This window comes from Anopheles cruzii, chromosome 2, assembly GCF_943734635.1.
Source record: "Anopheles cruzii chromosome 2, idAnoCruzAS_RS32_06, whole genome shotgun sequence".
Classification (NCBI taxonomy): Eukaryota; Metazoa; Arthropoda; class Insecta; order Diptera; family Culicidae; genus Anopheles; species Anopheles cruzii.
The window spans coordinates 53,285,721-53,309,527 of record NC_069144.1 but is presented as its reverse complement, the minus strand read 5'-3'; the positions used below and the strand labels follow the sequence as shown (position 1 = coordinate 53,309,527).

The window sequence follows — 23,807 nt, the reverse complement described above, 5'->3', positions numbered from 1 at the left end:
ATTTCAAGCTCAAAGTCTATAGTAAAGGTAATAACAACAGTTCACAGTGCTTCGAGCCCTCAACACTTAATTGTAGACGCTACTGTCTCTCTTTCCCCCTCTTCCGTTTTCTTGTTCGGGATTTTCGCAGGTTGACTCGGTTTTTTTCGGGATTTTCGTAAGTTGACTCGGGTGTCAGGTTCAGGTTCGCAGTGTCTTAGTTAGGTTCAAAAATCGGTCGTTTTCATAAAAGCAACATTCACGTTTTGACGTTTCGTGTTTTGACATTTCGTGTAGGAAAAATCCATTGGTGCATTGAGATTGAGCTTCAAGCTCAAAATCTCTATGTCCGTTTTTCTGTGATTATGTGTGAATTGTTATCATAGCTCCCATCCCTTCTACCGTCCTTCGGCAGCCTCTGCACGCCGCTTTGCTGTAGAGAAAAGTTGTCGCACGGAGCTGCTTTGAAGTGCAATACGATTTGCGCAACCCGCTCGCCGCTCGGGTCGTTGGAGTGCGAATCCGGTTGCCGCCCTCGTAACGTGCCGGTGAAAAACGCGTGCGTTCCGGCCGGGATAGTGAAAACGGTTGCCGACGTCGAAACTAACGCAGCAGGATGAAGCAAATTGGTTCCATCAGCAGAACGGCGATCACATTGGGATGTCTGGCGCTCCTGTCGTGCTACGGTTATGTCACAGCCGAATGGGGTAAGAAACCACCGATTTGTGCTCTAACGAGACTCGTGCACATTTAGTGCACGTCGTCAGCGACGGTGCTCGTGACCAGCGCCAACCAAAGCTTCACGTTGCTCTCACAGGGACGTCCAAAAATACTCATTTTCGGCACACGACAACCGCCAACACATGCCCCGAACGCACCGCAGTTACTTAATTTCGTCCGCAAACGGATTGTTGCATCCTTTTTTTTGTTCGGCGGAGCATTGGTTGGAAGCTTTCGCACTGTGGTGTAATTTTGTGACTCGGACGGCGAAAATGGAATCGCAGGAGGCTAGCCAGAAATTCCAACGCTCAGCAACTTCGCCAAGCATCGTTCTACAATCCCTAGTATGCGATGTATTTACTATTTTTGCCAATAGGATTTATTTTAGCGCAACTTTAGAGTTGCCATAACGCCCAATGGTGGTGAGCTGAGTGCCATTTTGGAAAAAGTCCAACCGATCCAAACCGAACGATGTTAGCAGGGCGTCGTTTCAGCGAAAGACTCGAAAGAAGTATCGCGTGGTCGTCTCCCCTCCCGATCGCCAAATTTGTCTTACAAATTGCGCCGGAGGCATGGTTTATGTTAATGTTGAAATGCGTCGTAACCTCCGGCGATTTATAAACATCAAACTTCTTTTTTTCGCTCCTCCATTCACCAGTCGCATCTGTAAAAAACGAGCCACGGTGACTGGGGAACAATTCGCCATTTCGCCAATTTTTTTTTCCTCTTCTAACGCGGGCGTTGGTGCAAATGTGTTGGATCTGCGGTTTATCTAACGCCAACCACCACCACCAGCACGTATCTCGGCGAGTGCACACGAGATGGTGGTTACGACGGTCAAAGTAAAGACGAAAATGGCTTTTGCCCTCTCTCGTGCTTTCATTTCGGCTTTTTCGTTTTTTACTGCGCTTGGTTGCCTTTCGAGAGTCCCGCGTTGATCAATTCGCAGATTTGGCAAATGGTTGAAACATTTTGGAAAGTGGCGATCACGATTGTCGGGAGGGAGGGCAGGCTTGAAGTGATCGCGGCGATCGCTGCACCGCGGGATATTCGCAAAAGCCTGGGTCAAGGTACATTCGATCGTTACCGGAGCCTCGATTAAATTATTGCAAAGCTCGGCGTAAGAAATCTAAGACGTAAGAAATCGCAAAAGAATGCTGTACTGATACTGATTCGTCTAGTGGTTTATGCCGTCAAAACAATCCCGTGCATGGAACCATGTGGTTGGTCTCGGCATTTGAATTGGCGGTTAGCTTGGGCGCGCTGCGCAAAAGTTCCCCTTTTGATGGAATGGTTTTCGATTTATTTGACATGCGATCGACACTTTCACGCCTTCGGGAGCGCCGTTTCCTGTTGCCCTTGCATGATAGGGCAACATGCACTTGCCGGGCCGCCAACCATGTTGAATGTTGTTTGTGTTTTGAAATGGTTGACCCAATGGTTGACTTCTAAGACCACAGTCCGGATCAGGCGCATCAGAACCCTAACCGTTTCTAATCGATTCCCCATCACGTAAACAGTGGATAGGAAATTCCCAACACCCAAATCCTCCTGGGAAGCAGCGGCCATCCAGACCCACTGCGTATTGTGCAACCACGTTAAGGTTTGCATCCTTCAATTTTGACCTGCAAATGCGCGTTTGCGTCTTCTGCATCATATCTACACGGCGGCGGTGGTGTGTTTTCTATCTTGGTTTTAGTATTTAACGAATCCCCGGGCTATTCGGTTATCACTCCTTTTTCGGCTGCTCCCACCACCAATACAATGGGATCCAACAGGGAAGAAATTTACTCCGAAATCTTATCGCAAAGCTGGCGAAAACCGACACGGAGGAGAGTCGGCCACTGTCACTGTGTGTGGCTCAAAACAAAAAGTTTGAGGAATTTGCACAAACCGCTGTTGCGAAGATGATGGTGAGGGCCAAGGTGACAAATAATTTTTTGCTTTCCCCTCAGCGCCTTATCAGCGCCACTGGTGAGCAAATTTCGTCATTAAAAAAAACACAGAATAAACAAATCATTGCGCCCCCCGTTATTACACACTCGCCGCGACCTGTGTGCATGTGACGAATGACGCCAGTTGATGAAAAAATTCAAGGTCACAGCGCCGTCGAGCGAACGGTTTTAAAGTAGAGTTAAACTAGAAGTTAAACTAGAAGAAACCATTTACCTTCTTGAGGTTCTTGAACCTCTCCCGCTGATGGCTGACCAAACGGGACCGACAGCCAGTCGGTTCGGTTTGGTGTTTCCTGGCAAGGCTATACGGTTTGTACTTTCGCTACCGCTCCTCCGAGAGTGACTGTGGTGCACCGAACCCGAAGCCGGGTTTCCGAAGCTTCCTGTTCCGACAATCGCCACTACTTTGGGTCTCCATCAACAACTCACGATCACGATTTCCGTGTAGGCAATGCGGCACGATTTGACCCCTGGCCGCCACCCCTCGGTTCCGGTTCTCGCGCGGTCAGTGCGTGCTTCCGTTATGCGTTCTCGGCGCACCGGGCATAAGAAACCGAGTTGAAAAAAACAGGCAGTACCAATCCAACTAGCCACCCGGGGGGGCCACCGGGTTGGTTCTCCGATTGGGCCTGCTCGTGATCGATGCTCTCGATCACTCCCGCGTCGAACGGGGTTTTGCAATCGATCCACTATACTTCCTGCTAGCATTGCAAATTTTCTGCATTCCTTCAAGCGCGCTTCAATTCACCGCGTGTCTCGTGTGCCCGTCGCTAGCGCGCGAGTTGATTCTGCTTCGTTCGCGTTTTCGCACTCTTCTCCGTCCTCCCCGCGGTCTGTCAAAATACAACAACCAGCAGCAATAGCAACAGCCGATGGCGTACGTGACCAACGCCGATCCGAAGCGGAGAGATCGGTTGGCGATCCTCACTGGCGGCGGGAGCTGTGACGTCCGCCGGGCGGGGGGCCGAGTTCAAAGTTCCGTTTTACGCACGCATGGTTTCGCGTTCGATTTTTGCGCACACCGACTCACGTCGTCGGCCGTTTGGCACAGGAAGCGAATCATCACCCGAAATTCGCTCACAAGGCTACCACCCGTCAAGGATCAATAAATGTAATTGCCCGTCGAGGATGCGGAAAGCGAAAGTGTCCTAGGTCCTTGCTTCGTTTTCTTGCTCTTGCCTTGCCCCCCGGCCGGCCACGATTGGCGGTCGTCGGGTCGCACCACAGCGTTGCATTTACAATGCTAATAATGCGTGCGCGCGGCATCGGAAAGCACTGATGACACGCGATTCCGACCTTCTGGGGGCTCGATTCCTCTCCAACGGATGGATGGCCATCACTTTGCTCTGCTCTCGGTTGACGTTGTGATTTATTCTGATGATTTATTTATTCTCTCTATTTTATTTACAGTACTCTTACACAGCTTGTCAGACACAATTATTATCCTTTTAACGTATAAATTAAATTAAGGGCAAAGGTCTTAAAAGGCTGTTTCGCTGTGCGAGGAACAACCGCGAGTTCGTGTTCTACTTGAAAAGTCAAATCAATTGTTGCGTGTTCCGTCGCCGTCGTCCGTGCCAATCAATTGTCGGGTAGTCGCCACCAGGAGGGAGATTGAGTGCAACATAATTAATGCTATCAATGAATCGGACCCGGTCAGAGCAATGGAGACATGCTTCCCGCCTGCGCCGCGTGCTCAAGCAGATTCACAATTTAGCTGAGCTCTGGACAATTCATCGCTCGTCCTTTTTTCGATTATGTAACGCCAAGAAACTGAGGGCACGAGAAATGGCGCCTAAACGCGCGCGGTGCGACAGAGGACCGGCATGCTCGGCCGGCTCGCAATCCGCCCGTCATGGCGGCGGCGGCAGGCGCGCGATAACACAAGTCATCGACGTGTCGCACACACCTCTTGACGGACGCGCGCACGTTGCCTTCACCGCCACTGCCTGCATCCCATTATTGCCTTTTCGGGGCTCTGCTGTTATCAGTTTGCAAAAAAACACACACAGACAAACGGTTCCTGCCGGCGGTGGCCGGAATGATGATTAGGTTCTTCGGTGAACCGCCGCCGCCGCCTCTCTCTCCTAGGGCATCGTTCCTAATGTTTTTTGGCCAATTTTTTTGTGCGTTTTTCGGTTTTTGCAAGGTGTGGGCCCCGTCTAATCAGCGTCATCTCTAATGTCAGGGCCGCGGTATCATTGTGACGTGACTTTTTAGCAGTTCGATTACATCGTGGGGCGCGGGACTGACGGCACCGTTCAAAGGGAGCCCGCGAGACTTTAGATTCTTCTACGGAAGACGGTGGCACAGGTGATGGGGGGGCTGGCTACCAGTGGGGCTCCGCGTGATAGTCAGGATAAGAAATGGCGACTCCGGCAGGCTTTTGGGAACTTGATTAGAAATTATTTGAGCCCAGTAAAGGGATGCGTCACTTGCTGGCACTAAGCTTATGGAGTGCCGTAGAATGGTTCGAATGACCCGAGACCCGAGGGCAATCACCGCTGGCCGCCTATTGCTTGGAATGTGGACTGTTGAGTTCTTGAACGAAGAACTCGGAACTGTAGAGAGTCCATTTGCTCGCGCTTCCCTATCACTGCCGCCCAGGCGGAGGCCCAAGGTTCAGGTGATAGAAGGTCATGGCGCGAAAGTCAAACAAGTAATGCACTCGTAGGAATTTTCTTTTTTTTTGATCGACAGAGTCCATTACTACCGACATTTGAAAGGTACATAGATGCAGTTCAACGCAAAAGCCAATCCATCAAGGCGCACTCCGGCGGAGCGATACTGACGCTTCTCCGATAGTCTGTCTGATCCGCCGATCCGACGTAAATGGCTCTTCGCACGCCATTTCGTTTGTTTTTTTGTTGCCCTCCACTTATTGTTTACCTCTCATGAGAGGATGTTTTTGTGTGTGGCTTACGGGAATATAAACAGAACTATGTAGATTTGTGCTTTTCTATTTATTTGCCTTGGTGCCGGTGGTGAGCCTACCCTTATCGGATGGTTTCAGGAGTGCGCGCGTCATCAAACTGGCCAAGAACTGGCTTCCTCCTATCCTATTACTGACGCGTATAAATGCGTCTTCATTATTATGTCTAGACGACCGCTGAGACCGCCGCTGTGTGGTGGTTCGTTACATATTAGCTCGGTGCGGAAGAGTTTCATAATTTGTACACCCGAAACCCATTAGTGGACTATTTTCTTTTCGCTGTGATGCCTCTGCTGTGTGATACACGAAACCGCAGAGCGCAGAGCTAAGAAACAGGATCGAGACGCGGTTCCGAGAAATCGACCGTGGGGTTTCACTGAATATTTGTATTCGATTTCGCAAATAACAAACTCCAGAATTTCGAATTCCTTCTTCGTTTCACCATATTTAGCCGCATATTCAAAATCGCCAGAAGGTGCGGCGGTTTGACGAAGCGAAACATGAAACCGTCGGTGGAAGCCCAAGGCGGCCCAAAGCGAGGCTCTCGATCGGTACCAAGGTTTACTAGCTAAGCTCGCTAAGCCACCTCTCTGCCCCGTTCGATCGCGTTCCCCTTTGGCAAGACACATCACGGTCAAACGGCACGCCGAAGCGCGTGGTGCTACTTTACCTTCCACTCGGCCTGATGACGTATTCGGTTGCAATTTGTTTCTTTTTTTCGCAGCAAGACGCCATTCGCAAATTAGAGCCCAAGTTCTAGACCGTTTCCTAGAGCAATCTAGGTTTATGGGCGTTTTTGCCTTCTGCGTTTGGGGTGGCCCATGTTGAGGGTGAAGCTTTGAAGCGCGCAAATGAATCAGTGGGTCACGATTTGGCGCGGTTGTTGTTGCGTTTGCCACATTGTAACGTACGGTGATAGCGTATTTGGCGAAAGTGCAAGCCGATTGTTTTATCTTATCAATCAGATCGGCGGGGGAATTACATAACGAAATAAAAAGAACCGCAAAAAAGCAACTCGTCGGCAACGTGTGCAAAAAAAACAAAGAAACAATCTACCCATCCAGGTGCTTAGATGTTTGCTATCGATCATGTACGATCGAACGGGACATGTTACTCATGGCGTCCAGCACCATTGTCGTCATTGCAATCATGTGCAAGAATTAGCCGTGGTGCTGCCTGCGTTTCCGATTCACCGTTGCTCGCTCGTTGCTTAAAAGTTCCCAACAACATTACTCACGCTCCCGCCAACCAATCGGTCGCAGATAACGAGATCCCCGATGTTGTACGGTCATGTAGTGCTAGTTTGCGGTCACTTTTGCGTGGCTCTAAACACACCAGCATATCCCCCTCGCCACCGGCCTATCTTATCGGTCTATTTCGCCGGCCATCGGTTGTATGCACGCTCTTTGGACAGATCTTGCGTGAGCTGATAGTGTGTGTCGCCGCACGAGGCCTTAGTGTCGTAACCCCGCTATCCTTCGAAACACATCTCCCAGGGTTCGGTCATTGATAGTTGCACTTACTTTCACTCACATTTCCTTTTCCTTTCTTTTCTCCCCAAAACAGAGGCGGCCGTGACCACGGACAACGGTATTCTGTTTTTCGATTCCAACTGGCGCAAGATTTCTTCGGCCGCACACCAGTACAGCCGTATATCGGCGTTCGCCTACGACGAGGTGATGGGTAAGCTGTACTTTGCCGATCTCGATCACCCGGAGCATCGCATTTTCGCCCTCGACTATGACGATGCCGATGAGCTGCACCGGGTGTCGAAGCTACTGCCCACCAGCACCGAAACGGCATACATCACCGGTATGGCGTTCGATCATCTCGAGCGCAAGCTCTACTGGACGGAAAAGCTGTCCCGATCGGTATACTCCGTTGCGATCGATCCGCTTCTGCGGAGCGGAGAGGCGGCAAGTTTGGACGTCGGTACGAACAGTAACTCGCGCGACACTCGCGATGCCAAGCCGAGCACTGCTAATTCGCCGCAAGTGATCGCTACGGTCGGATTCGATCACGAACTGGCGGGACTGGCGATTGATGAGTGCCGTAGGCACCTTTACTGGACGAACTGTTACCCGAAAACGTCCAACATCGTACGGGCCGACTTGAACGGAACGATACTGAACGTGCACGAGAACCAGGTGTACTTCCCGAAAGGCATCACGGTCGACCACTATCGCAACCGGCTGTACTGGGTGGAGAAGAAGTACGGTCGGCGGTACTCGATCGAGAGCGCCGACCTGGAGGTGAACGATCAGCACACCCTGCTCACCGGGCTCGATCGCTTGCCGGCGGACATTTCGGTGAAAAACAACTTCATCTACTGGACGGATCAGGAGAACAACGAAATCTACGAGACGGACAAGGAATCGCCGAACCGCACGCGTACCGTGTACCGGGGCGAGCACCCGTCGGCCGTGATCCTGCGTTCCACCCTGTTGCTCGAGCACCAGAAAAACAATCCCGACTGCCGGGCGGTCGTAAGCCAGATCCTGGATGCCGTGCAGCGCTCGAAACCACCGACGGTGCTGCTAAAGGAGGCCCAAAACGGCCAGCTGATCGTGTGTCTCAACAATGGTACGATTAACCACAACACCAACACCTGCATCTGTACGCCGGCGTACGGCGGGAGGTTTTGCGAGGTGGACATTTGCAACAACTTCTGCGCCCAGGGCCGGTGCCTGATCGGGCGTGATAATCAACCGCGCTGCGAGTGTGACTTTCGGTTCGAGGGCGAACGGTGCGACCGGAACCGGTGCGATGGGTTCTGCCTGAACGGGGGACGCTGCCTCTTCCACAACACCACCGACACCGGCAACGATCGGTTTTGTCTGTGCGGCAACACCGGATTTAGCGGGGCCCGGTGTGAGAATTCGATCTGCGGCACGGATTACTGTTACAACGGCGAGTGCTACGTCGAAGGAAAGGTGCCGCGGTGCCGTTGCAAAACCGGCTACCGGGGTGACCGGTGCGAGGAGTACAGCTGTAACAATTACTGTCTGAACGGGGGCCAGTGTACGCTGAGCAACGAAACGGTGCCCGAGTGCCAGTGTGGGCAGGAGTTTGCGGGAAAGCGATGCGAAATTGCAGTCCGACTGTGTAGCACCTATAACGACGATCCGCAGTGGCATCAGTACTGTCTGGGGTGAGTTAGTTACGAACGATTTTTTTTTTTCTAGCAGCGGCCAAGACAGGTTTTGTTTGTTTTGTGCTCCCCGCGTGTGTTTGTAATCTACAGAACGGAAGGAGAGAGTGGCTAGACGCTTTTGATTAATGTATTTTTCACAATGTAACAGACGCGGCTTGTTACCCTGACAACAGTCGGCCTGCGAGGCGATACTCGTCAGCAGCATCCGCAGTGTGTAGCTTCGTATATCCTGTTCGTTACTTACGAACCTATTTGCATGCGGGAATTGTTTTTTTATTTGATTATAAAATTGCGCGCAATGCACGATTGCTTTAATCGACAGAGAGGAATATGGTGTGGATAATGAGTTGAACTTTTGATCCTGCGAAGATCTCTCCGTCACGTGTTGCCTTGGCAACGAATAGGGTACGACGGAACACCTTTCTGCTCTCTCAAGCATTAGCGATTAGCGATGGTTCGAGAGTCAAAACTAAACCTAATGGGATCATACCGAATTGATTTCCGATTTCTGCTTAGACGAATATTGGCGGGTGTGTCAAAAGCTGCTAATCTGCAATGCGAGATGTACCTTGGCAAATTTATTGGCGTATAAGCACGAACGAATTACGCATCATTTGTAACACATTTCGCGTTTCCGTTTTTAGCGTTTCCAAAACGTTACCGCTCATGGAGCCAAAAGTGACCTACTGCAAGGAATCGTTCAACCGCACCGTCGTATACACCTCGCTCTGCTTCACCGTCTCGTTTCTGCTGCTGGCGATCGTCGTCGTCACCGTGCATCGCATGATGAAACCGCCGAGACCTCGGATCACGAAGAAAATGGTGGTCACACCGATGACCTCCCGGCCGCCGACAACGCAGTGTGAGATTACGATAGAAAACTGCTGCAACATGAACGTCTGCGAAACGGTAAGGCGGTTCATCGGACCTGCATCGGCCATCAGATACTTACTTTTTGTTTTCTTCAAACAGCCATGCTTCGACACTAAGCTGCTCAAAAAGGCGCAGAAAGAGGACAAGCAGTTCCTGCTGGAAGATATAGAGGACGTCGCCGGATCGTACCGCAAGCTCCCGAACGTCACGTGTGGCGATGCCGCCAGCGAGCGTAAATGAGGGCCTTTCAGCGAGACAACGGCACAGTGGAACGCAAATCCCTGTGACGCCGGGTGCTCAATGGTGCTGACTGGCGGTAGTGAAGTCCGGAAGAGGAAAACCGATTAACCACGGAACACAAGATGCCTCGTGCCAGAGGCACTTATCGTTCCCGTAAGAGGAATATCCACACGCGCAGCTACGTTCCCTGTCAAGGCTTTTCAGGTGTGATAACACCCCACGGTCGGTGTGTGTGTGTGTACGTGCAGTCCAACCATAGCCAACGCCACAGCCACAAGTAGATTGCTGCAAGTAGTTCAAGCAAACTACATCATAGAACCTGCCGAGGTCGGAACAGTGTGAAACTTGGATACCGCAACGAAACCAGATGGCTCCCCGGGTGTGAACGATGGTTAACTCCGGGCACATTTCCTTTGGTGGAAAATAGTACAAAGCCCCCCACCATATGCAGTCTTCTGAAACAGAAACCCACAACCCTTCCCAGTTACCAGTTAGTTTTCATCGGCACGTGTTCATTGAACGCAGTCCTTTTGGCCGTAGCCACCATTAAGTTCCTGTATTCGTGTAATACGCCGTATAGGATGTAATAAGCACCGTTACCACGGCACACCCCGCGACGAGGTTCCCGATTTGCCTTACTGGAAGCTTTTCCCTCCTCTCTGTAATATAATAGTTCGTGGAACCATTCGGGTTCATCGTTTTGAACGCATGCCTTTTTACCTTGATTGCTACTTATCGGCACCCTTGCAGGGGTGCGAAGCGTTACTTAGAATCGATTTGTTTGTATTTTGCGTATTTGCCTGCTAAGTTGTTTAATGTAGGATGCTACCGCATCGTCGTCCTTCGCGTACATTTTTCTTTTCATCCTTCAGCTTTACATTTCGCTTTAGTTTAATTTATTGCAGTATACAAACTGTCGGAAGTTCTACTTATACTTTTACGGAAGTTCCGCAAGTAGCGCAAGGGTAATATCACCGAGTATCCCTTAAAATGAAAGCCGTGCTCTATGGCCACGACATTTGCACTGATTTGAGAGAGGGTCTGGCGATGAAGAGGATGAAATAGCGACGTCCTAGACGAACGGTGCCTGAAATGCCAGCCAGCCTTCGGTAAAACGCTGGGTGTTAATTTGAGTGTTGGTGTCGGTTGGTAACGGAAGAAAAAAAATATCGAAAGACAACCCTCTACAAGAAATGATACAGATCTAACGCAAGGCGTTTCCTCACTGTTCAAAAGTGTTGTAGCGGCGGGAGGAATGGCTGAAACCAGAACACACAGACTTAACACTTAGAAACAAAAACTTAAATGATAAAATGGATCGCAGCAAATGTACTGTGATTGTACAACACGAGCTCGGCACGGTTACTAATATCCACATGAGAGTATGTGATATTAGATTAGTTTATAGTTCAAAATGAACAAATGTGTATGTTTTAGGTAGGGTTTAAAAAATGCTAAAGCACTTGTAGCAATTTTTTCAAAAAAGACTTATTTTAGATACAAAATAATCGCTAGTTTTCTTTCTTATCCGAAATTTTTTTGCTGCAAGCTATTTTCGAACATATCGCGAAACTGGAATTGCCCGAAAGAATGGGTAGTCCAACGAGCAAAACGGAGAACAGTTTGAATCGTGCCAAGAAAATAATTCGCTTCTGTTTGTCATCAAGCGAGGGCGCGCGATGAAAAGGCCTCTACTGTCAACGAAACGGCACAAAATTTGGCGTACCCATTTTGCGCGATCGTGGCTCAGGTGTGCCAGATTGTATTGAAAACAATCGCGCCATCGTGAAGATTCATCAAGTATTCGTATCTATTCCACCTTATCGAAGACTAAATACGGGGCGCTGATAGCCGAGTTGCGACTAACCTCAAGGGAGTGGCCTTAGAAGGCATCGCATCGTGTGTGCGTTAGCTTTTTGACAGTGCTCGATGTTCGTTCGCAATAACAGCGTACTAATCAGAACCCGACGCCGCCATGAGTCAAGGCAATGAAATAAAATCCAAAACGGAGTCCAACGTTCTCGAAAGTGGTCCGCAGATTGTTGAAATAAGTTTTCCGGACGATGGTTTGTACACGGGACCAACGACCAAAACAGCAACCCGCGCGGAAGATGGTAGCATAATGAGTGATGACGAGAATAGAACCCTGACAACACTGGAAGCACCGCCAAAGCCCCCAATCGAAGTACCGAATGCGGGGTCATCGGATGCCGCGCGGAAGCTTTTAAAGGTAATGATTTATCACCAACGATCTCTAAGAGTGTATACTAATGGTAATGGTATGCCCATCCCCCTCATAGCAGGCGCAGGAACGGAAGCTTCCCAGTGTAAAGAGCAGCGTCAGGAAGGACGGAGTCATGCACCACGCGCCGAAAAAGCAGATGATCGTATCGAAACCCGCAGTCAGACTTCCCTCGAAGGAGGACCTGATACAGAAAATTCGCGGCCGTCTGAGCAAGTCGATTGAACCGAAACCAGAGTCGATCACACCGGCAAAACCCAAGACGCTCGACTCGAGCGGAGCGATCGAGATCCCCACGGATATGATTCTGAGCAGTGACATTCCTGCGACAACGCTGCCTTCGGCCGAAGCTGACGAAATCGAGCTAGAGGATCACGATCTGATTGCGATCCTCGAGGGTAATGATGTCGAAATACGTTGTGTTGCCAAAGCAAGCGGACGTATCGAGGAAGACGAAGACGAAACGATGGTGGAGGAGATGCAAATTACGATCATGGACGGTGAAGAGATGCATCAGGCGCAACTTGCGCGGGACAAGGAGATTGCCCGAAGGCAGATCGAAAGTCTTCCGACGCTACAGAAGGGTCGACCTCGCAGTCGAACGAAGCTCGAAGATGCTCCAGAACTGCAGCAAGCGAACACAACAACAACGAATAACAGCCCAGTTGTGCACTCGAAACCAATTTCGGGCGGAGTAACCATTGGACAAACTACGATACGGGCTATTCCAAAGAAGACGACCGTTGCACCGTTGGACACTCCATTGGCAACAGACAGTGGTCAGATCGTGGTAAAACAGGAGTCAAAGCCGAAACACATCGAAAAGCTCATACAGCCTACTAGGAAACCCTCCGAGATAAAGAAACCACCGAAGGTAGCGGTTCCCAAGGCTGCTGCTGCTGTTCAGAGTGAACTAAGTGTGGCGAAACTAATCAAATCTCCCTACCGAAACCCAGTCGTCGTGGTGAAAAAAAGCCCACTGATCGATTCGCTCGTCTCCGACTGGGATGAGGAGCAAGTTGTGATGGCGCCGGAACTGAAGACAGAAAAAGATACGGTCGCCGGAAAACCATCTCAGTCTACCGCCATGTCGGCGACACAAGAGGATGGCACACAGTTTATCGCTCCTTCGTCAACGATCGAACCAGTGAAGCGAGTTAAAAAGAAAAAAATCATATGGGACCCGTCCGATTCGAGCATACCGTTCGCAGCGCTGGTTAAGGCGGGCCGCAACCAACAGCCAACGGGAGAATCAACATCCAACGTGAGACCGACCGACCCTGGTACGGCGACGATGCGACGAAAGCGAGCCGATTCTGTCGCCGTTCATATGATTGAGGAACGATCGCGTCGCGTCGATCACGTTCCTGTGGAGCGTAAACGTGCGCTAACACCCGAACCGATCAAGACCACCGAGGAAGGGTTTCCGAAGCACACGTTAAAACCCGAACCATCGCCAGTTGTGATCGATCTGAAGGCAAAAAAGCGCAAGAACGAAATCGAACGGTTGCTAGGAGACGAGGGAGCGATCAACATGCTGTACGATGTGGAGTGCGAAACGACGCGCAAGGATCTACTCAAGGACGGTGAGGTCGACACGAGTGACGAGGACGAAAAGTTGCTGGCAAAGACAAAGATCATCACCGATGTGGTCATCAAGCAGAGCAAGCTGCCGAACGAGAACTCTTCCACGTCACAGGCGCTTCGGGTGCGCACGAAACGCGCATCAACGCCGTCACAATCACCGAGTGGTGGAGGCTTGGAGATTCGATTGTCCGAAAGTCCGAAGGCGATGGCAGCGGAAATAAAAGTGGCCAACAATAACAACAACAACAATCCGACGACGGCCAGGGCTACGGCCACTAGAAAACGGAAGAACACGTCGATCGGCAAAGGCTGGGATTATGTGTATAACGCGCAGGGCGGTGAAGATGCGATGATCATACGCCGACGATCGAACAGTTCTTACTCAAGCAGTGCCAGTTCTCGGCGGTTGAGCATCGATCTTTCGGCGAGCGAAAAAGCCGCCACACCAGTTGCTCCATCCGAACGACAAGAGGAGCCGCCGGCTGCGGACACCAACAAAGAGAAGTTCCTGTTCGCAAAGCCGACGAAAAAAACTGCTTCACCGCCGGAAGTGAAGGTGGACGTGAAGCTACTCAGTAGCATGAAGGATGTGATGAGTAAAGCGCTCAAGATCGGGGCACTGAAACAGGACACAACCAAAGGCAAAGCTCGATCCACACCGAATCGTAGCAAGTCGGCTCCGAAGGGCTCGGATGCAATAGTGAATGGTTCCGATCAAACGCTGCAGAAGCACCTGGAACAGTTGAAGGAGCTTGTTTGCACCAAGTATGACTCATTCGTTGAGCTTGGTCTTAAAACGCAAGGTGTCAGGGTGGACCTCAGCAGCGTGGCCGAACACGAAACGAACGAACCGCTGCAGGATGTATTCTCGTTCGTGGTAAGCACCATTTCACTTGAGCGTAATGCGCCGCATGTAACGGAGTTTTGATTTTAGGTTATGAACGAGCTACGGGAAACGCTAACCCTGCTGGAGAATGATGAGTCCGTGCATGCTGTGCTTTTACGATCGGAAGGAACCAACTTCAGTCGAGGGCTGGACGTCGGGTACCTGATCCAGCCGCCCGAAACACTGGAAGAGACCGCCCAGACAATGAGCGAGTGTTTGAAGTGCGCACTAGAAACGCTTGTCATCGCCCAGCGGTCATTTTCATGGACCTTTTGTCCTCTCGTTTTTTTTCGGTTGTAGAAACTTCCTTAAAGTGTTGCTCAGCTTTAGTAAACCGATCGTTGCCGCAATCCACGGAGAGGTGATAGGAATGGGGGTCATGTTGCTGCCCACTTTCGACCTCGTCATCGCCCAGAGTGGAACCATGCTGTCGGCACCGTACGGACACTTAGGCTACCTCCCGGAGGCCCTGAAAGCATTCTCCAGCTGCCAAACAGTGCGCAACAAAGCGGTACGAGAAACCGGGAAACACTTTGTTGCTGTATTTTCTTCGCTATATTATGAATTCCTGTCCACTTTCGGTTTACTTCACACAGATAACGGAGCTGTTGCTTTTGGGAAAACGGATCACCTGCTACACCGGCCTCGAGTACGGGCTCGTAACGGACGTGGTAATCCCGGAACGTCTTTACACTCGTGCGCGCTCGCTGACGAAAACATTGGCCACTCGTTCTGCCCAGGTAAGTGCGTTTATTTTTGTGTGGTGCCGGTGATTCATGTACCGCTACCACCAATCGTAGTCATAGATGGGGACGCACCGTGCAATGTACGCTGGGCCCTGGTAGAAGAGTTCGCTCACCTCGTCGTCGTACTCGTCCAGATCGAACTTACACTGGTGTGACACGGGACAGGTGCAGCGATGGTAGATGAACCCGTAATCTCGTCTTCCGTATCCACAAAACTCGTGCGGTGCACAGCGCTTCATGGCTGCGGGATGGAAAGAGATGCGCAAAGATAGTTTGGAGATCTTGAGTTTCGTCGACGAGACATTCCAACAACGCCCTACCAACACATTTGTAATTTTGCACCACCGTGAACAGGTGCCGGGCATCGTTAAAGTCCTCCCCTGAGCGGTTGTGAAATGTCCAGTAGCTCTGCCGGTGATCGCACAGACAGTCGACGACGATAGAAACATTCTTCACGCCGTACGACTGGTACAGGGTTTTGCGACGGAGTGCAATCTCGCCATCGTGGCACGGCCGCAGCGCACTAAGCGGTGCGCAAAACTTCATCTGCGTCCGGCTGTTCACGTTCACGATGTTTCCGTGGCGCGTATGCACTACCGGGCAACTGGGCGTGTTGAACGGACAGCGGCAAATTTTGTCCACCGTACTCGGCATCCAGTGACGATGGTGAACGATATTACAAACCTCGTTCTCCCGGCACGTGCCCATCATCGTGTCCTGTGAGGCGCGTTTGGTTAGCCGATGTTTGTGAAACGATACGAAATTGAAGGAGAACTAGAACCGATCGAAATTGCCCAATTGATTCGATGCTTACATAATCTTCATAATGATAACGGTAGCCCGTGACGACGACCGATCGTGTGAGAATGATAGCTATGAAACCGGCGATCACCGTTCCTAGGCCACATTGAGAGTGTGGCATGACGCTGATCGGGCAACGGGGAAAAAGGCCCCAGGAATGCTGACTCGTGTAAGTAAGTGGGCAAACCCTACTAACCGACCGAAACCACCCAAGCAACTGATTCGGTCGGTCGGATCGTTCGGTGAATCTTGCGCCAAAATCGGCCGACCGAATGGATCGTTTAAAATCACGCACGCCAAACACGCGGATGGGCGCGAAAGTGAGATGAAACATCCAAAGCGCGACAGGCGAAGAGCAGCATGGCGCACACCTTTCGAGACGAAATTGCAAACTCTTGGCGCTTTGCACAGACATATGGAGCGCCCCCGGGGCAACGAAAAATTTGCCCTGCCAAGAATGGCCGGCGCGCTTGCCAAGAGCGTTCGACAATCCAAACAAGACGGCACACGGCTTCCCAGAAACCACCTGCACCATCAGCTGCGTCAGGTCGGGAAACCGAGCGTCTCTCCGTTGCAAAAGGAACACGGTTCGGTTCCTTTCGTCCAGTTCCCCCCACCCTGCACAAGCCGCCACGAGATCGAAAATAAATCTTTACGATCTTTTGAAGCACGACGGTAGATGTGGAAAGAAGCGATCTCCTCGTGCTTGCTACTAGTCGATGATGTCGATAGAATTTTCCGTGTCCGAGGTAATGATGAGCAGTGGAAACGTCTGCTCTGCGCTCAATTGGTTGACCGCACGGTGGCGGTGGATGAAGAGAGAATTCCCCCGGCAGCAGGTGCCAATGTCCCGGGGCCGCCGACCACGCACAACTTATGACGACAACGACCTAACGATACCTCTTTTTTTTTTATACACTGCACAAGGGTCGGGATGGATACGTGGCAGTTTAGACAAACGGGAGACATAAATAAACAAACATCAAAAGATCGTTACCAGCCGTTCGTGAACTGTGCGGCGCGATCGTGAAGTGATCGTGAGTGGATACAACCGGTGTGTCGGCACGACGTCCATCTCGTTCTCGCAGCAACGCTTGTGCTTGTCTTTGCTCCAAAAATATGCCCTGATCTCTCTATGGGATCGATTCTTGATCAGACTTTGCTCTTATTTATTACATTCATTCATTTCAAACTCAAAGAAGCAGTGGAGTGATCGCAACACAACATTGGAAAAAACATGGTTTGAAGAAAATTTTGTCATTAACCAACAGGCTATTTTCGAATGCCTTATAAATTTATTAAAATCAATAGCAAAACGGTGGCAGATATTTTCTTCTAGTTCCGGTAGCCTCATTCTGGGTTAAAGTAATGAAAATGACGCGGTTCATGGACACAGAAGAAATCCTATGCTTATTTATAGCACAAAGTTAGGCTAGTCCTGTCTCTGTAAGGCTGTTTAAGAAAGAGTTAGTTACTTAGTTTCGTGTGATCGTGTGTAAGATCGTTGGGTGGTTGAGTTTTTTTAATAAATCAAATGTTTTTTTTAATTTTTGTTTCCCCCAGGCGATCCAGTCAACCAAGAAACATCTTCGCTATGAGCTTCTGATGAATCTGGACACAATTTTAGCGCTAGAGCAAAAGCAACACGCCAAGCAATGGACAACAGCCGAATGCCAAACAATGTTCAAGAAGTTCGTTGAGAAGGGTGGTGTTTTGTAAGAAAACGCTTTTGGAACACAGAACGATGCAGGATTGTATTTGCTAGTTTTTATTTCATGTTTTTTTCTATTGGATAAAACTTGTGTAACACTTTCATCAAGGAACTGAAAGAAGCCAACAGAGGCTTCACCTGGTCAAGGGGGTACAGCGAGCAGTCGGCTGAGATGGAAGCCTTACCATAGGCCCTATGCACCGCTAGAAATGCACAGGCCGCCTGAATAAGTAAGCAAACAGGCACTGAGCATATGTTAAATTTAAGCAATGTAAGTCGCAATGTTGCGCCAAGAAGATTAGGAAAACGTTATCGGTCCCCCGAAACAACCAATCCAACAGTGCCTAAGCCTCGCCCGTACCTGTTACAGTTCCTTTTCAACATTCATGATTGATTCGACTGGTTACGGTGTAAGGAGTCGTACATATCGCATTATCAAACACTGGTTATGCGTTAATCATCCCGCAATCCCGTGCTCGTAATAAAGCAAACAATATTAGGTTACTATAAAAAGAAGTTTATTTTCTACTGGTAAAGTGCAAATAGGTAATGTTGGCGTAAGAGATAACCTCTTTTAGATGTTCCATTTACTACCTTAGCTTAATTGTTCGCTGCTAGCGCGTCTTCACGCCACATTCAACCGGCGTAGATTTTCCTTAAGATAAGAATCATGACCAACAAATAGCACGAACATTATTGTGAAAATAAAAAAAGCATGAACTTTTAAGACATTTACGTTCTGTGTAAGAAGCAAAAGTTTTTCCTTTATGATTTGTCTTCAAGTATCCTTTCTTCACTTGAGAAACAAGGTGGATCGTTTTTAAATCTAGTTTTTCGAATTCAACTTCTTCGATGGCCAATTCGAATATATCCCGTTAATTTAAAACTTTCAAATCAATCAGCGCCATCTCTTGGAGAAAACGAAAGACATACGGTATCTCACAAGTTCGCCCAGCACTCACTGAGCTCCGGATCTCAAACTGTTTCGACGTTTTGCGAATTAATGTTTATTGTTTGCCGGTATCGTGATCTGAATCCGTGTCACGCGTGTGGAACAGTGAATTTGTGAAGAAGCCCGAAGAAATGGGGTTAAATCTGGGCGATCCGTTCCCGACTTTTACCGTGGACAGTACCGTCGGCAAAATCGATTTTCACAACTGGATGGGCGACAGTTGGGCCATTCTCTTTTCCCATCCGGCCGACTATACGCCGGTCTGCACGACAGAATTGGCCGCCGTCGCAAAGCTGGTGCCAGAGTTTGCAAAGCGCAACGTGAAGCCGATTGCGCTCTCGATCGATACGGTCGCCTCCCATAATGGTTGGATCGAAGACATCAAGGCGTACGGACAATTGACGGCCACCTCCGGCGACAGCCCGTTTCCCTTTCCGATAATCGACGATTCGAGCCGTGAGCTTGCGGTCAAACTAAACATGCTGGATCGTGACGAGATCGGTTCGGCGGGGCTACCGTTAACCTGCCGGGCAGTGTTTGTGATCGATGCCAACAAAAAGCTCCGACTATCGATCCTTTATCCGGCCACGACTGGGCGTAATTTTGGAGAAATTTTGCGCGCGATCGACTCCCTACAGCTGACCGACAAAAGGAAGGTGGCCACACCGGCCGACTGGCGACCAGGGGAGGCCTGCATGGTTCTACCGACGGTGAAGGATGATCAGCTCCCAGCACTGTTCCCGGCCGGTGTAACGAGCATTCCGCTACCGTCCGGTAAAGGGTACTTACGTCGCACCGAGTGTCCAGAATAGTGCCCGGTCGCATGTACTTACGCCACTTCGCACACACTTTGCTTATCTCATTTTGAAGCTACTTAAAGAAACGACCTACAATAGAAATATACTCGGTATACACGGCACAATTGGCCCCCAGTGCAGGTACAATAATCGATGTGTGATTTTATTGGAAAAATTGGAAGAAGCGTGACCGCCGTCATTTACCGTCCGCCTGCGGAATGTACTGATCCAATACGACTTCCGGTAGGTATTGCTCGAGATAGCTTCGCGGAATTTCGGCGATCCTGCTGAAGATCTCCAGGAAGCGTAACCCAAACAGGGCCTCCGTTCCGACCAGCTGCTTGGCTCTGTTGCGAAAGAAGGACAGTAAACCCGATTCCCACGTGAGTGACGGTGGGAAAAAGTTTCTTCATCGACACGCGCACACTTACTCGAGATTGGCATGGACGAAGGACAGCACGTACTGGCACAGATACTGCAGGAAAAGGTCCATCTCGGCCGCCCCCATCTGCCGGAGTACGGTCAGAACACCGACCACCGTCGGGTGACCGTCGAGCGTGTCGTTTTTGCGCCGTGTCACAAGACTGTCCACACTTTCCAGGTACTGCCACTTGGCCAGCGTTGATACGACGAAGAGAAATAGCAGCAACGGAACGAAGCGCCCAGAAGCCGAACGGTCCGATGGAGCCAAATAAACCTTCCGGTACGGATCATACAACCCGGCGTACCGTAGGTAGGTGTTCAGTTCGGCAGCTAGTTCTGCTGGTGGTACCGGGTGGCTTTCGTCCATTTGATGCCGCTTAAAGTCCAAAACAATGGCCCTGGAAGCAGCACGAAGTAACGAGTAATTTCGACAAACATTTTTTGTAGGGAATTAACCACGAATTAAAGCTTACTTATTTAGCGCCCTCAGCGAGGCTTCTAGTTTGGTCGCTTTGATTTTGCAGCTACAGTTCAGCTCGAGCGCAATGTGGGCACGCAACGTTTGCTTTTGGCCCGTCTTTTGCACCGCGTCGCAAATGTTGATTGCTGTCAGAAGCCGTGCCACGCTCGATCCGAAAGCGGCGTACGCCTTGGCAGGATTTTCCACGACGTCCGCCCGTTCCAGTTCGCTTTTGATGTTCGCCAGAGTGTCACTCCAGTTGTGCTCGTGACCAACTTTTTGCTGTACGGTTGTGAGCAGTGTTTCGAGCTCGGCCCGTATCATGGCTCCGTACACTTCATCCAACCCCAGCAATCCGGCCGGACCGAAGGTGTCGTTGATTTTGGAAGCAAATTTGTTCGTCAGCAGCAACCGGTGCGGTACCTTGGTATCGTACCAGCTCGAGCAGATGTCGATGTAAAGAGTGACCCTGAAGGAAGTGGAACAACATTAGCCATCGGAGCTGCGGAAAGGGGCATCGTTGCATACTTTGGATCGGTGATTCGTAGTACTTCGCGCGCCAGTCGCCCCATACAGTTAACCGAGCTCATGTCGAGCGGGTTGTAGACCGGAATACGCACCAGACTGCCATCTTCCGGTTGGCCACTCCATTCTTTTGGCCTGTTTTTCCGCAACGCTGCGCACTCGTGAGCCACGTTAAAGCGCACGATACGTTGCACTTCCTCGTGCCAGATGCGCATGCAGTGAATGTTGAGATACTCCTGAACGTACGCGAACGAGCGCCGGTAGCCGTGCATCAGTTTGTGTAGGGCATCTAGCCGCCCTGTCAATTCCTGGGCATCTTTTTGCTTCCCACTGAACACGATGTGCTGGTGAAACGCTTCCGACACGCTCTGCACCAGCTTCCGGCGGATGCCTTCGACGAGCAGTGCTTTCGAGTCGAGCTGCACTACTCCGACCAGTGTCGTTTCCATGGCCAGTATGCCTTCGGTAAAGGTGGACAGTGTGTACGTGAGCTCGGCAACCCGGAAACGCTCCTCGAACTGGGCATATTCTTTCATGCGCTCTCGCTCGAGCCGGGCCGGAAGCTCGCGCAATACGTTCGTCTGCAGCTCGATGATCTGCGCCAGCAGGGTAAACATCGTTTCCGGGATGATCTGTACGACGGTGCGCACAAAGTTGGCCAACTCGTTGCTGTAGTGCTGCGATACGTCCAGAAGGTTTGCCGATTCCGCCTGGTTGAGGCGTAAAAGCGGAATCTCGAGTGCGGAAGCGAGCTTCAGGAACGTGGATCGCAGTTTGATCACGAGCCGCGGCTGGCGACGGATATTCTCCTGCATCAGCGGTGTGTAACGGTCGATGAGACGCCAGGCGTAGCTAAAGTCACCGATCAGTTGCAGATTGATCAGATCGTTCTCCTTGATGCCGATCGTGTGGAACAGTTCGTGCAGCAGCTGACGCGTTTCGACAATGTGTTGCTTCACTTGCATGTTGCGCGCGAGATCGTGTAGCTCCTGGACTTCCTCCAGAGCCTGCAGCAGCTGTATGATCGTGCGCCCCGTCTGGTTGATGTGCTGGCCATCGCGTCCCAATGCTTCGATTTCTTTGCGCATATTGGCGAAGCAGCGTGCCAAGCTCGCATTTTTGCGCGTCTTCACGAATGGTCGTACACCGGAAAAGGCATCGGCCAGGTCCGCCATCCGATCGGTCGCTTCGCGCCGAAAGTTTTCCCATCGCACCTCCTTTTCCGCCAGCAGTCGCTTCAGAGCCTCACGCACCGTCAGTTCAAGCTGACTCGTATTCAGGAGCAGTTCGAACAGTGTTACGCCATTCTTAAATTCGAGTTCGGACTCGATCAGCTCGCGCACCTGACGAGGGCGTTTGGAGGACGAAGCATCGAACGTGGCCGTGCTCGTGTGCAGCATTACCCAGCGTACGGTAATGTTACACTCGCGCACCAGTCCCAAAACTTTCGGCATGTGATCGAGCAACTTTTGCTCGGTCAGATTCCCTTCGCGCAGAATGTTACGCGTGCGGCCTAGCAGCACCTCCACCGATTGTTTCTGCCGTTGGCTGATGTCGCGTAGGTTAGCCACGTCCAGTGTGTTGGTGAGAGCCGTTTTGGCCGCTTTGAATGGTTCCCAGGCATCTGGAAGCGGAAAAGGCTTATGAAAAGGTGGCTCCAACCGAGACGGGTCCACTGGCGGGTCCTACTGATCAGATTCACCGTGATGCCCATGTACAGGGAGACGATCCAGTTGTCGGAGAAAAATTTGTCAACAATCTCACGCATCCGCGCCGGTTGCATGTGGAGCGTGCTGGGTGAGAAGAACAGACACACGTAGAGCATGCCGGCCTGGTTGGCGAGCGCTGTCGAGCGTTGTTCCGGCAAGGGATAAACGGCGATTTGGTTGTACACGTCGTCGGAACGCAGTCGACCGATCACCATCTCGATGTATTGAGTGTTGATCGGGACGCGCGCAAAGAAATCCTCCGGGTAGTTGGCAATTTTGCGCCCTGCCGTGCCATCGTCATTGAAACCGGTGGACCGTAACAGTTTGCACACTTCGTCAATACTGCTGTCGCTGTGGGTTTTCAAGGCGCTGTAGCGATTGTAAGCTACGAGCAGACGTTCCCGGACAAGCCCCGGAATGTGAAGATCGACGATTAGCAGCATCATGCCGTATAGGTACAGGGCTTCGCACTGGAAGGAAAACAGTCGTGATTTCCGTTTGTGCTAAAATAGGTGGCCCTTGAAGATAAAGGCCATTCGTACCATAAGCTGCTTGCCCTCCTCGTCTTGGAACACCTTCTCCATCGATTGCTGTATAAAAAGCTGTCCATTCAGCTCACTAAGGAACGTGTTGAGGTCCTTCACGTACTTGTGTATGCTTTCGAACACGACGTAGAATCGGTTTAACGTGACGATACAACCTTCGCGCAGCTCCTCGTCGATGGCTCGAAGTTTGGCGTCCGCCTCTATTTTTGCCTCCTGTGAATCGGCCACTTGGAAGTAGCTAAAGTCCTTCACGATGTCACCGTACCGTTGCTGCTCGTCTTTCGTTTTTAAGCTGCGTAGGAACGTAATAAGCAGTTTAGGGTTTGCGGCACTAGCCACCTTCAGATCAATGGGCTTACTGAAATACTTCCGGCACGTAGTCCTTCAAGCGCAGCAACTCACAAATGATGGTGTTGCCTTCGGCAACAATTTGCAGAATCGTTTGCCCGCAAACATTGTTTTCGGCCAGGAATTCCGTAGTCGTCGCCATCGCGGTCATAATATCCGATAGTGGTGCCCGATCACTTGAGGTGATTCGCTGTCGAATATCGGAACCAAAACAGAGAAGTG

The 23,807-nt window shown here is 50.7% G+C and overlaps 4 protein-coding genes across 4 annotated transcripts; 3 read left to right on the top strand and 1 right to left on the bottom strand.

Moving 5' to 3' along the window:
• Positions 1-425: 425 nt before the first annotated feature.
• Positions 426-11,333, top strand: LOC128267244 (protein cueball). Its single transcript, XM_053004046.1, has 4 exons — positions 426-686; positions 7,153-8,737; positions 9,385-9,649; positions 9,713-11,333. The coding sequence occupies exons 1-4, from the start codon at positions 596-598 to the stop codon at positions 9,851-9,853; spliced, it is 2,082 nt and encodes a 693-aa protein (XP_052860006.1). The 5' UTR covers positions 426-595; the 3' UTR covers positions 9,854-11,333.
• A 495-nt stretch (positions 11,334-11,828) lies between these two features.
• LOC128266957 (uncharacterized) lies at positions 11,829-18,379 on the top strand. Its single transcript, XM_053003747.1, has 6 exons — positions 11,829-12,083; positions 12,154-14,559; positions 14,617-14,789; positions 14,869-15,079; positions 15,165-15,308; positions 17,679-18,379. Exons 1-6 carry the CDS (start codon positions 11,829-11,831, stop codon positions 17,832-17,834), a joined length of 3,345 nt encoding a protein of 1,114 aa, XP_052859707.1. The 3' UTR covers positions 17,835-18,379.
• Positions 18,380-18,889: 510 nt separating this feature from the next.
• Positions 18,890-19,702, top strand: LOC128267263 (peroxiredoxin-6). The gene has a single exon (XM_053004069.1). The coding sequence runs from the start codon at positions 18,910-18,912 to the stop codon at positions 19,588-19,590; it is 681 nt and encodes a 226-aa protein (XP_052860029.1). The 5' UTR covers positions 18,890-18,909; the 3' UTR covers positions 19,591-19,702.
• LOC128266956 (WASH complex subunit 5) lies at positions 19,687-23,727 on the bottom strand. Its single transcript, XM_053003746.1, has 7 exons — positions 23,597-23,727; positions 23,235-23,529; positions 22,673-23,162; positions 20,987-22,607; positions 20,472-20,927; positions 20,007-20,396; positions 19,687-19,922 (listed from the first exon to the last, which is right to left on the bottom strand). Exons 1-7 carry the CDS (start codon positions 23,725-23,727, stop codon positions 19,772-19,774), a joined length of 3,534 nt encoding a protein of 1,177 aa, XP_052859706.1. The 3' UTR covers positions 19,687-19,771.
• Between the last annotated feature and the right edge of the window lie 80 nt (positions 23,728-23,807).